The 13,068-nt window shown below is 40.4% G+C and overlaps 1 protein-coding gene across 1 annotated transcript in view; it reads left to right on the forward strand.

Annotated features, from left to right (window-relative positions):
* Window positions 1–9,515, forward strand: part of TTN (titin) — a 310,344-nt gene extending 300,829 nt beyond the window's left edge. The window contains exons 326-329 of the mRNA XM_087705592.1: window positions 471–6,427; window positions 6,518–6,671; window positions 7,815–8,096; window positions 8,227–9,515. Coding sequence (XP_087561718.1) covers window positions 471–6,427; window positions 6,518–6,671; window positions 7,815–8,096; window positions 8,227–8,519 — 6,686 coding nt within the window. The 3' untranslated portion in view covers window positions 8,520–9,515. The remainder of the gene's footprint in view (window positions 1–470; window positions 6,428–6,517; window positions 6,672–7,814; window positions 8,097–8,226) is intronic.
* The last annotated feature ends 3,553 nt before the right edge of the window (window positions 9,516–13,068 follow it).

Genomic DNA, 13,068 nt, shown 5'->3' on the forward strand with positions numbered 1-13,068 from the left:
TGAACTTTATAATTTTAAAAAAAACTATATGGAACACATTTTTAAAACAATTACTACATGCTGTACCATCCTTTTCAAGGAACAAATATCTCACAACTGCTTCTAACATATAAAAATTCACTTATGTCCAAATTGGCATTCATAATTTTAGCATTGAGTTTGTGAAATATTTCAATGAACTTTCTATCATGCTATTAGATAAATCACTTTGATGTCTGTATCTAATAAGAAGCTCTACCAAAATTGCTGAAAGCTTTGTGTGGATAATCTCCAAATATTATGATATGAACTATACTCTTCAATTATTTGGCAATGGAAAGAATTTATGGCACAAAGTAAATTTCAAATTTTTAAGCTGCAAAAGTGCCTAAACCCCTGAGAATCAGTTTTCCTCTGTTAAAAACAAAATTAAATTTGCTTACGGTATTCAGTTTGCTAATTTAATTTTTCTTGTGTTTTTTTTTTAATAGTTCCTGCTAAGATCCACCTACCTAAAAATCTGGAAGGTATGGGTGCTGTTCATGCACTCCGTGGTGAAGTTATTAGCATCAAAATTCCATTCAGCGGCAAGCCTGATCCGGTGATCACTTGGCAAAAGGGGCAAGATCTCATTGACACAAATGGACATTACCAAGTTATTGTTACGAGATCCTTCACATCTCTTGTTTTCCCTAATGGTGTGGACAGAAAAGATGCCGGCTTCTACATTGTCTGTGCTAGGAACAGATTTGGCATTGATCAGAAAACAGTTGAATTAGATGTAGCCGATGTACCCGATGCACCAAGAGGATTGAAAGCAAGCGAGGTTTCAAGGGATTCTGTCAACTTAACATGGAACGCTCCAGCCAATGATGGTGGAAGCAGAATCACACATTATACCGTTGAGAAACGGGCTACAACAGCCGAAAGGTGGATCCGTGTCGGCCAAGCTCGTGATACACGATACACGGTAGTAAATCTGTTTGGTAAGACAAGCTATGTCTTCCGCGTGCTAGCAGAAAATAAGTTTGGGCAGAGTCAGCCTTCTGAACCAACAGACTCTATTATAACCAAAGAAGATAAGACAAAAGTACTTAATTATGATGAAGAAGTTGACGAGGCCAGAGAAGTCACCACAGTCAAGGCAACTCATTCTTCTACAAAGGAACTTTACGATAGATACATGATTGCTGAAGAACTCAGCCGTGGGCAGTTTGGAATTGTTCACCGGTGCGTTGAGATTGCTTCCAAAAAGACTTACCTGGCTAAGTTTGTCAAAGTTAAAGGTGCCGATCAAGTGCTAGTAAAGAAAGAAATTTCTATCCTAAACATTGCTAGACACAGAAATATTCTGTATCTTCATGAATCATTCGAAAGCTTAGAAGAGTTGATCATGATCTCTGAATTCATCTCTGGAGTTGACATCTTTGAAAGATTGAGCATGCCTGGTTTTGAACTTAATGAAAGAGAAATTGTAAGCTATGTACGCCAAGTATGTGAAGCCCTGGAATTCTTACACAGTCACAGCATCGGAAACTTTGATATCAGGCCTGAAAACATTATTTATTTCACAAGAAGAAGCTCTACAATTAAACTGATTGAATTTGGCCAGGCAAGACAACTGAAACCCGGTGATAATTTTAGGCTTCAGTTTACTTCTCCTGAATATTATGGCCCTGAAGTCCATCAGCATGATTTGGTTAGCACAGCCACAGATATGTGGTCCCTTGGAACTCTAGTGTATATACTTCTAAGTGGCTTGAATCCTTTCCTTGCTGAAACAAACCAGCAGACAGTTGAAAACATCATCAGTGCCGAATACAATTTTGATGATGAAGCCTTCAAAGATATAAGTATTGAGGCCTTGGACTTTATTGACCGCCTACTAATAAAAGAAAGAAAATCTCGTATGACTGCTACAGAAGCTCTTAACCATTCATGGTTGAAGCAGAGAACCGAGAAAACCAGCACTAAAGTAATCAAAACGTTAAGACACAGGCGTTACTACCAAACTCTGGTGAAGAAGGAATGGACTACTGTTATATCAACTGCCCGTATTTCATGGGGAGGTGCTGTCAGATCTCAGAGGGGAGTTACTATTGCTAAAGTTAAAGTAGCATCAATTGATATTGGCCCACTTTCTGGTCAAATAATGCATGCTGTTGGGGAAGAAGGCGGACATGTCAAATATGTCTGCAAAATTGAAAACTATGACTCAGCCACACAGGTGAACTGGTATTTTGGAGTAAAGCAACTGGAAAACAATGAAAAATATGAAATCACCTATCACGAAGGCATAGCTACAATGTACATCAAAGATATTGCAAAAGCAGATGATGGTACCTATAGATGCAAAGTTGTAAATGACTATGGAGAAGACAGTTCCTATGCAGAACTATTTGTTAAAGGTGTCAGAGAAGTTTCTGACTATTACAGATGCCGAACTGTCAAGAGAGTGAAGCGCCGAGTAGATACCATGCGACTTTTGGAGAAGCCCCCAGAATTTACCTTGCCTCTATATAACCGAACTGCCTATGTTGGTGAAAATATCCGGTTTGGAGTAACTATAACAGTTCACCCAGAACCTCGTGTAACCTGGTTCAAATCAGGTCAGAAAATCAAACCAGGAGACGATGATAGGAAGTATACCTTTGAAACCGATAAAGGTCTTTATCAACTTCTAATCCACAATCTTAATGAGGATGACGATGCTGAATATACCGTGCTGGCACGTAACAAATACGGCGAGGATAGCTGCAAAGCTAGACTAACTGTTGTTCATCATGCTCCTGCCGAAGACGCCACTCTGCGACCCATGTTCAAAAGGCTGTTGGCAAATGCTGACTGTCAAGAAGGCCAGCATGTCTGCTTTGAGATCAGAGTCTCTGGCATACCAAAACCAACACTAAAGTGGGAAAAAGATGGTCAGCCTCTCTCGGCTACTCCCAATATTGAAGTTGTACATGAAGGATTAGATTATTATGCTTTACATATAAGGGATACATTGCCCGAAGACAGTGGCTATTATAGAGTTACCGCTACAAACAATGCTGGTTCTGCAAGCTGCCAGGCTTACTTGAAGGTAGAACGCTTGAGATATGCCAAGCGGGAATATACGACTGAAGAAGAGAAGCAAAAAGTCGTACAGAGAAGAATTGACAAGACCGTGAGGATGGCAGAAATTCTTTCCAGAACAGAAACTGTTGCACTGACACAAGTAGCCCAGGAAGCTCTGAGAGAAGCTGCTCTCCTGTATAAACCAGCTGTAAGCACAAAAACTGTCAAAGGTGAATTTGAGCTGAGGAAGGAAGAAATTAAAGAGGAAAAGAGACTCCGAATGCCTTACCAGATCCCAGAGCCCCGCAGGCATGTGACCACTACTCTCGAAGAAGATCAGAACATCAAACAATTTGTGCCCATGTCAGACATGAAGTGGTACAAGAAGCTGAGAGACCAGTATGAAATGCCGGGAAAACTTGACAGAATCGTTCAGAAGCGACCCAAGCGCATTCGTCTTTCCAGATGGGAACAATTCTACGTGATGCCACTGCCACGCATTTCGGATCAATATAAACCTAAGTGGCGCATACCTAAATTGTCGCAAGACGATCTTGAAATAGTGAGGCCAGCACGTCGTCGCACACCCTCTCCTGATTATGACTTTTATTACCGGCCAAGAAGGCGATCCCTTGGTGATCTCTCTGATGAAGAAATACTTCTGCCTGTCGATGATTACTTGGCCATGAAGAGGACTGAAGAAGAAAGACTGCTACTTGAAGAAGAATTGGAGTTAGGCTTTTCTGCTTCACCTCCAAGCAGAAGCCCTCCACGCTTTGAATTGTCCTCTCTTCATTACTCTGCAGCAGATGCGCAGAGAGCTGCAGAAGTATCTAGGGGAAGAGAGTTGAGATATGCCACATACCATATACCCACGAAAGAAGACACGACTGCAACTTATGCACAGCTTCGACAACGTCACGACAGAGCAGCTTACCGGCAATCTAAACAAAAGGAGAGAATAATGGCTGAGAAAGAAGATGAAGAACTCTTGCGGCCAGTTACTACCAGGCAGCGGATCTCTGAATACAAGAGTGAACTGGAATATATGTCACAAGAAGAAAAGAGACGTATGAGAAGAAGGAGAGAAAAAGAAATAACTGAAATCACATCAAAAGAGGAAGAAGAGGAAATAGAAATGGTGAGACACGTTCATCGGGAATATTCACCTCCTTCAAGATTACTCAGAAGAAGACGTTCTCTTTCTCCAACTTATATTGAGCTGATGCGACCTGTGTCAGAATTAATTCGGCCTCATTCGCATCCTGTGGAAGAACCTGAGAGAAGATCTCCCACGCCAGAAAGAACTCGCCCACGTTCACCAAGTCCAGTATCCAGTGAGCGCTCTCTCTCTAGATTTGAAAGGACAGCAAGATTTGATATATTTTCCAGGTATGAGTCTATGAAAGCTGCTTTGAAAACTCAAAAAACAATGGAAAGGAAACATGAAGTTCTGACTCAAGAACCTTTCACTTTAGATCATGCTCCACGCATCACTCTCCGAATGCGCTCACATCGTGTCCCATGTGGCACCAACACCAGATTTATTCTGAATGTTCAGTCCAAGCCAACTGCTGAGGTGAGATGGTATCATAACGGTATTGAAATCCATGAGAGCCATAAAATACATTCCACTAACACCAGTGGTGTATTGACCTTAGAGATACTTGATTGCCATATTGATGACAGTGGCACATACCGTGTTGTGGCTACAAACTATAGAGGAGAATGTTCGGACTATGCAACATTAGATGTTACAGGAGGAGACTATACTACCTATAGTTCCCAGCGCAGAGATGAGGAAGTTCCTAGAACTGTTATTCCTGATCTTACAAGAACTGATTCATATGCAATCTCTTCATTTAAGAAAATTTCTGAAACAGAAGCAAGCTCTTCTGTAAGAGAAGTCAAGTCGGAACTGACAGCAACAAGGGAGTCATTATCATCCTATGAACATCATGCTTCAGCTGAAAAGAAAATCAGTGCATCAGAGGAAAAATCAATAGAAGAAAAAGCTGTGCACCGGAAATTTAAAACCACTCTACCTGCTACAATATTAACAAAACCCCGCTCAATCACAGTTTCAGAAGGAGAGACTGCAAGATTTTCATGTGACACTGATGGTGAACCAACACCAACGGTGACATGGCTGCGTGGAGGACAAGTTCTTGTTTCTTCTGGGCGTTATCAAGTGACACGCACTGAATATAAGTCTACATTTGAAATTTCCTCTGTCCAGATCTCAGATGAAGGCAGCTATACTGTTGTGGTTGAAAATTCTGAAGGAAGGCAGGAGGCTCACTTTAGTTTAACTGTTCAACAAAAAAGGGTTCCAGAAAAAGCTGTTACGTCACCTCCAAGGGTAAAGTCCCCTGAGCGGCATGTGAAATCTCCAGACAGAGTAAAATCTCCAAAGCGAGTAAAGTCTCCTGAACCATCTCCTGCCCCCTCCAAAGCAAAACCAACAGTCACCGAGAAAACCGCACCAGCTGAAAAAGTAGACTTGCCAGTTGTTATGGCTCCCAAGATAACGCAACCACTGAAGGTTGGCGTTTCGGGTGATAAAGTAAAACTGTTCTGTTCCGTTGAGAGCAGTGTGTTAAGTGTTCGAGAAGTATCCTGGTATAAAGATGGCAAGAAATTAAAAGAAGACGATCGTTTCAAACTTCATTACGCAGCCGATGGAACTTATGAACTTAACATCCATAACCTCCAGGACTCTGACCAGGGGGAATATACATGTGAGATTATTGGAGAAGGTGCCTCTTCTAAAACTAGCTTCCAGTTTACTGGACAAGCATTCAAAAATACGATTTCTCAGATATCAAGCTTAGCCAAAACGCAAAAGCTGGTTCAGAAAGAAGAAGAAGAAGTCCTTGAATTATCTACCCAAAAGAAAGCTACTGTGACTTCTCAGGAAAAGGCATTAGTCCAAGAGGAAATTGTTAAGAAGTCTCTAATACCTGAAGATATTAAGAAACCTTATCCAGAAGTTAAAGCCACTACCACCAAAATGTCAGTGTCTGAAGGTGAAAGAACAGTTGTCAAAGCCAATGTTCCCAACGCTTCTGATGTAAAATGGCTGCTAAATGGAGTAGAGTTAGCTAACTCTGAAGATTATAGATACGGTGTATCTGGGAGTGATCATACGTTGACCATTAGCAAGGCTACTCAGAAAGATGAAGGAATACTTACCTGTGAAGGAAAGACAGAAGATGGTTTCATAAAATGTCACTTTGAAATGAATGTTTCCAAAGATCTTTCAAATGCCCCAACCTTCATCACTCAACCAAAATCTCAAAATGTTAATGAAGGACAGAATGTGCTACTTACCTGTGAAGTCACTGGAGAGCCTTCTCCTGAGATTCATTGGTTTAAAGATAATCAACCAGTAAGTAATTATTTGTTAGCAATTAAAAAATATATATTTGCATGCTTGGATTAAACATGACCTTAATTATACCTTTCTTCCTGTTACCAGATTGCTCTCTCCTCCAACATCCAAGTAAATCGTTTCAAGAATATTTATTCGCTTACAATCCAAAATGCTGCATTGAGCGATAGTGGAAAATACACAGTCAAAGCAAAAAACTTTCACGGGCAATGCTCTGCAACAGCATCCTTGACCGTCCTTTGTAAGTTTATTTTGTCTTCCAGTTTTCCTTTAATGGTACTAGGACTTAGATGATATAAGAGAAGCAGCTGATTTTGTGAATTCTTTAATGAAGTACCACTTTATGTGCTGAATCAAAAGTGCAATATGAATGAGGATGTTGTTATATTTCAATAAGAGTATAATAAATATTTAAGAAAAAAATTATGCCAGCTCAGTCTTGTCATAAAGCTTTCAAATATCCTAACGTATCTTGGCTATTAACCCCTTGGTTCTGGTGATAATTAATTAAAAACCTCTCAAGAATATTAAATTCCAAATGGTGCACAGCCTTCAGGATTTTAAAATGTATTGAAGTTTTCAGATAAAATATAAGGCTGTACATATCCGAGGAATCATTGGGTTACTTTGTGTTTGCTATCTCTTTGTATACAGGCTTGTATTTAAGGAAAGCTATGGTGTTTTTTTAATGGTGCTTTCAATGAATATAAATGAGGAAAACAAAGCACACTTCTAAGTATTTCCTCCCCCCCACAATTCTTTAGTACTTTTAATGAGTAATTTTAAGTCATTTATATTTCCCTGATCATTGTAATAATAACTTATTTAAGATAGAGTATTCTTGCATTGGGACGTGGAGGCTCAGTGGCTAAGACGCTGAGCTTGTTGATCAGAAAGGTCAACAGTTTGGCGGTTCGAATCCCTAGCTCTGCATAACGGGGTGAGCTCCCGTTACTTGTCCCAGCTTCTGCCAACCTAGCAATTTGAAAGCATGTAAAAATGCACGTAGAAAATCAGGGACCACATTTGGTGGGAAGGTAACAGCATTCCGTGCGCCTTCGGCATTTAGTCATGCCAGCCACATGACCATGGAGACGTCTTCAGACAGCTGTGGCTCTTCAGCTTTGAAACGGAGATGAGCACCGCCCCCTAGAGTCCAAATGACTAGCATATATGTGCGAGGGGAACCTTTACCTTACCGTATTCTTGCATTATTATCCATTATTGGAACCTTGTGTCAAAAACCAGATTCAGTTTTCCTCAAATTGCAAGCCACTCCTGTTTCTCTTTTCATAAAGTCAATAGAGAATGTGCGTCTTTACCAGCTAATGTGGTGTCATTGGTTGTTTTTTTCCCCCCCATGTATGTTTGCTATGCTCCACAGCTCTAATTGAAGAATCTCCAAAAGAGGTAGTGTTGAGAAGTGGTGAAGCGAGCATGCAGGAGCGTTTCTCTTCAGAGTCATTTCAAATGTCCGCTTCTAAAGAAGAAGCTTCGTTCAGCAGTAGCAGTATGACTGAAATGAAATTTGCAAGCATGTCTGCCAAAAGCATGTCTTCCATGCAAGAATCCTTTGTAGAGATGAGCTCCAGCAGTATAATGGGGAAATCTAGTCTGACCCAAATGGAGAGTTCAACTGGTAGCTTGCTTAAATCTGGTATGAGAGGTGAGCAATACAATTCTACGTAGAGTTAGAGAAATCCCCGCTACTTCCTTTAGAATACTTCCTGTCCCAATGAAGTCATAACCTCCACTGAGAATTAATTTTCAACTTTTTTTTTTCTTGTTTTGCAAAGGGGTACCTCCCAAAATCGAAGCGCTTCCAAGTGATATCTCCATTGAGGAAGGAAAGGTACTGACCATCTCCTGTGCTTTCTCCGGAGAACCTACTCCTGAAATAACCTGGTCCCACAGAGGGCAAAATATTTCTAGCCAGGGGGGCAGATTCCACATTGAAACCTGTGAAGATTTAACCACGTTTATCATAATGGATGTTCAGAAGAACGATGAGGGCCTTTACACGCTCAATTTGGAAAATGACTTTGGCATCGACTCTGCCACTGTGAACATTAACATTCGATCAATGTAGAAAGCACCATTATTTTCTTTGCACTTGACTTCTGCCAAGTGACTCATACGGACTGAAATAACCGATTTGTAAATATATAGTTTTTAAAATAGTATTTTTATACCTTCCTGAACGAGAACAAGGTCCTAGAAATTACACTATGATTTATAGTCATCATTATGTGACTTTAAAATGTTTTTTTTCCCCATTTGACATGTACATACTGTATATAGCCGACGATAACGGTTATGGAGTTTTGTACCATTTATTTTATGACCTTTGAAAATGTAACTTTTGGAACCGTTGGTAGGAGAAAGTTCCTGACGGGACGAATACCCTGCTCAACATTGAACTAATATTGGTGCCTCAACAAAAGTTGATGTCTAAGATTGCCTCAACAGGTAGAGAGGCTCCCTGTTGAAGACTCCTTTCCTGACACCTAAGAGATGATGCTGTGCACGTTTCGTTACGTGCATGAATTTATTTGCAATCAGAAACATAAGCCATTGGTGAGGTTTGCAATTACCCTCCTGTAAGCCCCACTCTAATAGCTTATGTTGAGTCTGATCAAAGTCAAACTTTCTTTTGCTCATGACTGATTTACCATAGATGGAACAAAATGTCAGCGGCCAGCATTTTGTTCATCGCCTCTCTATGCATTGTTTCTGGCACAATGACTGCCTGAACAGCTTTACAAAAAAAGTAACATCACCTGGCTATCCCGTTATTGAACAAAGCTGTTTAGGAACTCATGGCCAGAAGCAGTGCCAACTCTTGGGGGTTCCATGGATGCAGTGATTATGTAATAGTGTTAGTATTTAGGTAGATAATGTCAAGTCGGGGCAACTAAGTTTTGAACCACAGTTTAAAGAAAATGTAAACTGTTGCTATAACATCACATTTTGCCCTGCACATAAATTTAGTTTAGTTTCATAAGTAGTAAACTATTAGTGAGCTCTTAGCTATTTTACTGAACCTCCTTGAGATATTTAAATAAAGCATGCCACCTGCACATTACCACCTCTGTATCCTAGTCTTTTTTTCTTCCTCTTTCTTCTACTTGCATTCCTACTTTCAGCCTCTGCTTGGGGGTTGGTGGGTAATCCATGACCCAGAAACTACAAATGGTCCTTCAGTTCCTTAACATTGAGAAATTCGACTACAGGATTTTGGATTGTTGTCAGACCACAGAGTTTCTCCCAGGTAAATATTTACTCTTACACCTACACAAAATGAACTCTTTAAAGCCTACATATTTTATTCCTGGTGCACAGTAAGCATCCCCGATTAATAAAAGGAGAAATTAAATAAAATGCAATGGCATGGAAGCAAAAAGTGGGAAAGTGAGAAAAGGGAATTTTGTTCATCACACCGTTGTTAAATATGGGGGAATCCTGCCTTGCATTTTTCACCAGGCAAGGAAGCAGCGGGAAAGTCGGTCTTTTTTTTTCTTTACATGTACTGTTTGTTTTTTGTTCAAAAATGGAAATTTCGCATGTGGTTTACCACCAAAATCTGGGGATGATATTTTTTCCAAATAGAGCAGGAGGGGGTGTCAAACTCATGTCGTCATGTTGTTGTCACGTGATGTAACACGACTTTTTTCCCCATTGCTAAATCGGATGGGTGTGGCCAGCGTGTAACGCATCCAGGTTGCGGGCCACGAGTTTGACACCCCTGAAATAGAGAAAGGCAACTCTGTTACAGAGAAGGCCTGATGAGTTCATTACCATTCCTACTCATCAAAGTTGAACTTTAAATAAATGCTCAGGTCTTAAGAATGGAAAAATTTAAGACAACAGCAGAACCAAAAGGGAAAAAAATAACACAGCTACACCTTTTGGAAACAAAAACAAGTACAGGCATTTGAGCTTATCATCTCCATTCTTCCATTCTCTGACGGAGAGGATCAGCAGTCTCTAGAGTAGTGCAAACAAGATCCAGTGCAGCATGGTGTTAAGTGCAAAAACGATTATAAATCTGCCCATGTTTCCGTGTGCAGCTCCTGAGCCGTTTTTGATGCCAATTTGTTCAAGTATTTCAGCAATTATTATAAAATGAAATAGAGGCAAGAGGGATGCCGGATGGGGGAAATTGATTCAGAGTAACAATTTAGAAAAACCATCAAAGCGTTTTGTCAGCTTTGATGCCAAAGGCTTTAGGCTTTGTCAACTATCATCCCACCACAGTGATTACCAATTTGACAATGATGCCATCCTATAAAGCACAGGCAGACCGTCTTGTTTGGTTGAAAGCCTTAGCTGATTTTTGACTGACAGGTTGAGCAGCACACTGTGGCTATAATCAGGCCAAACTGAAGAACTTGATTTAATTTAAACCATCCATAGGAGGCAGAAACATGCATTCTTCCTCAGAAAAAAACTACACAGGACAGATCTGGTTAGTCCCTGGATGGAGGATCATAAAGAAATATGACTCTGGACAGCATTAAAAAGTCCAAAGAAAAAGAAAAGCTGCCAGAAGAACACAATGGCCATCCATATTCTGGACTATTCATGGGCTCCTTAACTGGCCAACGACAGAAGATAGGGAAATTTTATGTATTTTTTGTTAAGTACTGCTCCCATCCATATAATAACTTTCCTATTCTATAACTGTCTTAATCTTGCAAGAGTTAGCAAGTCCATAGTTTATGGTTTTTTATTTACAGTGAAAACCGAAATACTATATAAAACATCAAACAATAACATTGTTAAGAAAGAATAAGTGCCTTCGGTTATGAGATGGTGAACAAGAGCTTAATTCCATTGAAAGTTTTAAGTTTTCTTACAGCAAATGTGATTTTTGAGTTTTTGAAGGATGTATTGGGTAATAAAAAAAGTATATTCACTTCCATGGCATCGTCAGAATAATAGAATATGAGAGCAAGTGATATATTCTAGTTCTAGACTTATAGAAGATAGGAATATCCTTGCTATTGTAATGTCAGCCTTTGGAACAGGCCTATATAGCTCTACAAGTTTATACATTATAATAATTGCTCTGTTCCCTCAGAGTCATTCTGTAGTTTGCAGAAGGAACAACATCACTTAATGGAGTGCAATTGCTATAACACGCCCCCCCCCCCCCCCCCGGCAAATTATTGGCATTACTCAGTTCTTGAATTGTGGAGGGATAATAATAGCAAATCAAATAAAACAAAGTGAACCTTTATCAATACTCTCACATCACGATGACGTTAGAAGACAATAGATTATGGCATGCAGAGTTCTGAGGGGTTTATCACTCCGTTGGTGATTGGCAAATGAGTGGCTGACATTACAAGATCAATAAATCATTTTTCTGATGGCATGACTCAAAGCACTAATACACACCGTACAATCCGCAGAGACGCAGTCCAAAGAACTATGGAGGTTGGAGCACAGACGCCTTTGATTGTGCTGTTTTGTAAAAGGAAGGAAGTGGCACTAAAACACACACAAAAAATCTGATATCTGTCATTAAAATGTTGCCACAGCAATGTGATACTAACATGTATTCCATGGTGGCGCAGTGGTTAAATGCAGCACTGCAGGCTACTTCAGCTGACTGCAGTTCTGCAGTTCGGCTGTTCAAATCTCACCGGCTCAAGGTTGACTCAGCCTTCCATCCTTCCGAGGTGGGTGAAATGAGGACCCAGACTGTGGGGGCAATGTGCTGACTCTGTAAACCGCTTAGAGAGGGCTGAAAGCCCTATGAAGCGGTATATAAGTCTAACTGCTATTGCTATTGCTATTGTTCAGGGTGTCATTCGTGTTTCTGCCACCCTGCAACTTGTTACAGCTATAGAGTCTGCATATTTGCATTAGAGAGAGGTTTTCTTTTGTAGTTGGAGGTGAGGGTGGTAAAAGCATAAGCATTTAAAAGAACACAAGAAAAAAGCCTTTATCATTCTCTAACCTTCAATCAATCAAAATAGATCTGGAAGGGACCTTGGAGGTCTTCTATTCCAACCCCTTGCTCAAGCAGGAGACCCTATACAATTTCAGAAAGGTTGCTGTCCATCCTTTTCTTAAAAACCTCCAATGAGGGCGCACTCACGATTTTTGAAGGCAAGGTGTTCCACTTAATAGTCCTCACTCTTAGGAGGTTTCTCCTTAATTCCAAGTTGCTTCTCTCCGCAATTAGTCTCCATCCATTGTTTCTTGTCTTGCCTTCTGGTGCTTTGGAAAATAAGTTGAATCCCCTCTCCTTTATGGCAGCCCCTCAAATACTGGACTGCTGCTATCATGTCACCCCCTAGTCCTTCCTTTCGCCAATTAGCCAGACCCAATTCCTGCAATTCCCCTGAATGATTCTACATTTGTGCTCCACTTCTGTTGCTCAGTACATCTCTGGGATTATTTAGGGGGGAAATTCTTGGTTTTCTATGGTTTGGGGGGAAAAAGAGGGGTGGGGAGTATCATGTTTGTGTTAGTATTAGTACCTCAGAATGGAGTAATTATTTTAAAACTAGCTCAAAATCTCCTGACGCTTACAGGAGACCTTGCATCCTTCAAGCTCACAGTTGAAACTTACTTTGGTGGGCGTCATTTCTGACAAATCCCCATCCCAGTTGCTGATGTGGTGA

Source organism: Thamnophis sirtalis, unplaced genomic scaffold, assembly GCF_051295495.1.
Source record: "Thamnophis sirtalis isolate CommonGarterSnake01/CBP01778 unplaced genomic scaffold, rThaSir2_p1.2 scaffold_1, whole genome shotgun sequence".
NCBI lineage: Eukaryota > Metazoa > Chordata > Lepidosauria > Squamata > Natricidae > Thamnophis > Thamnophis sirtalis.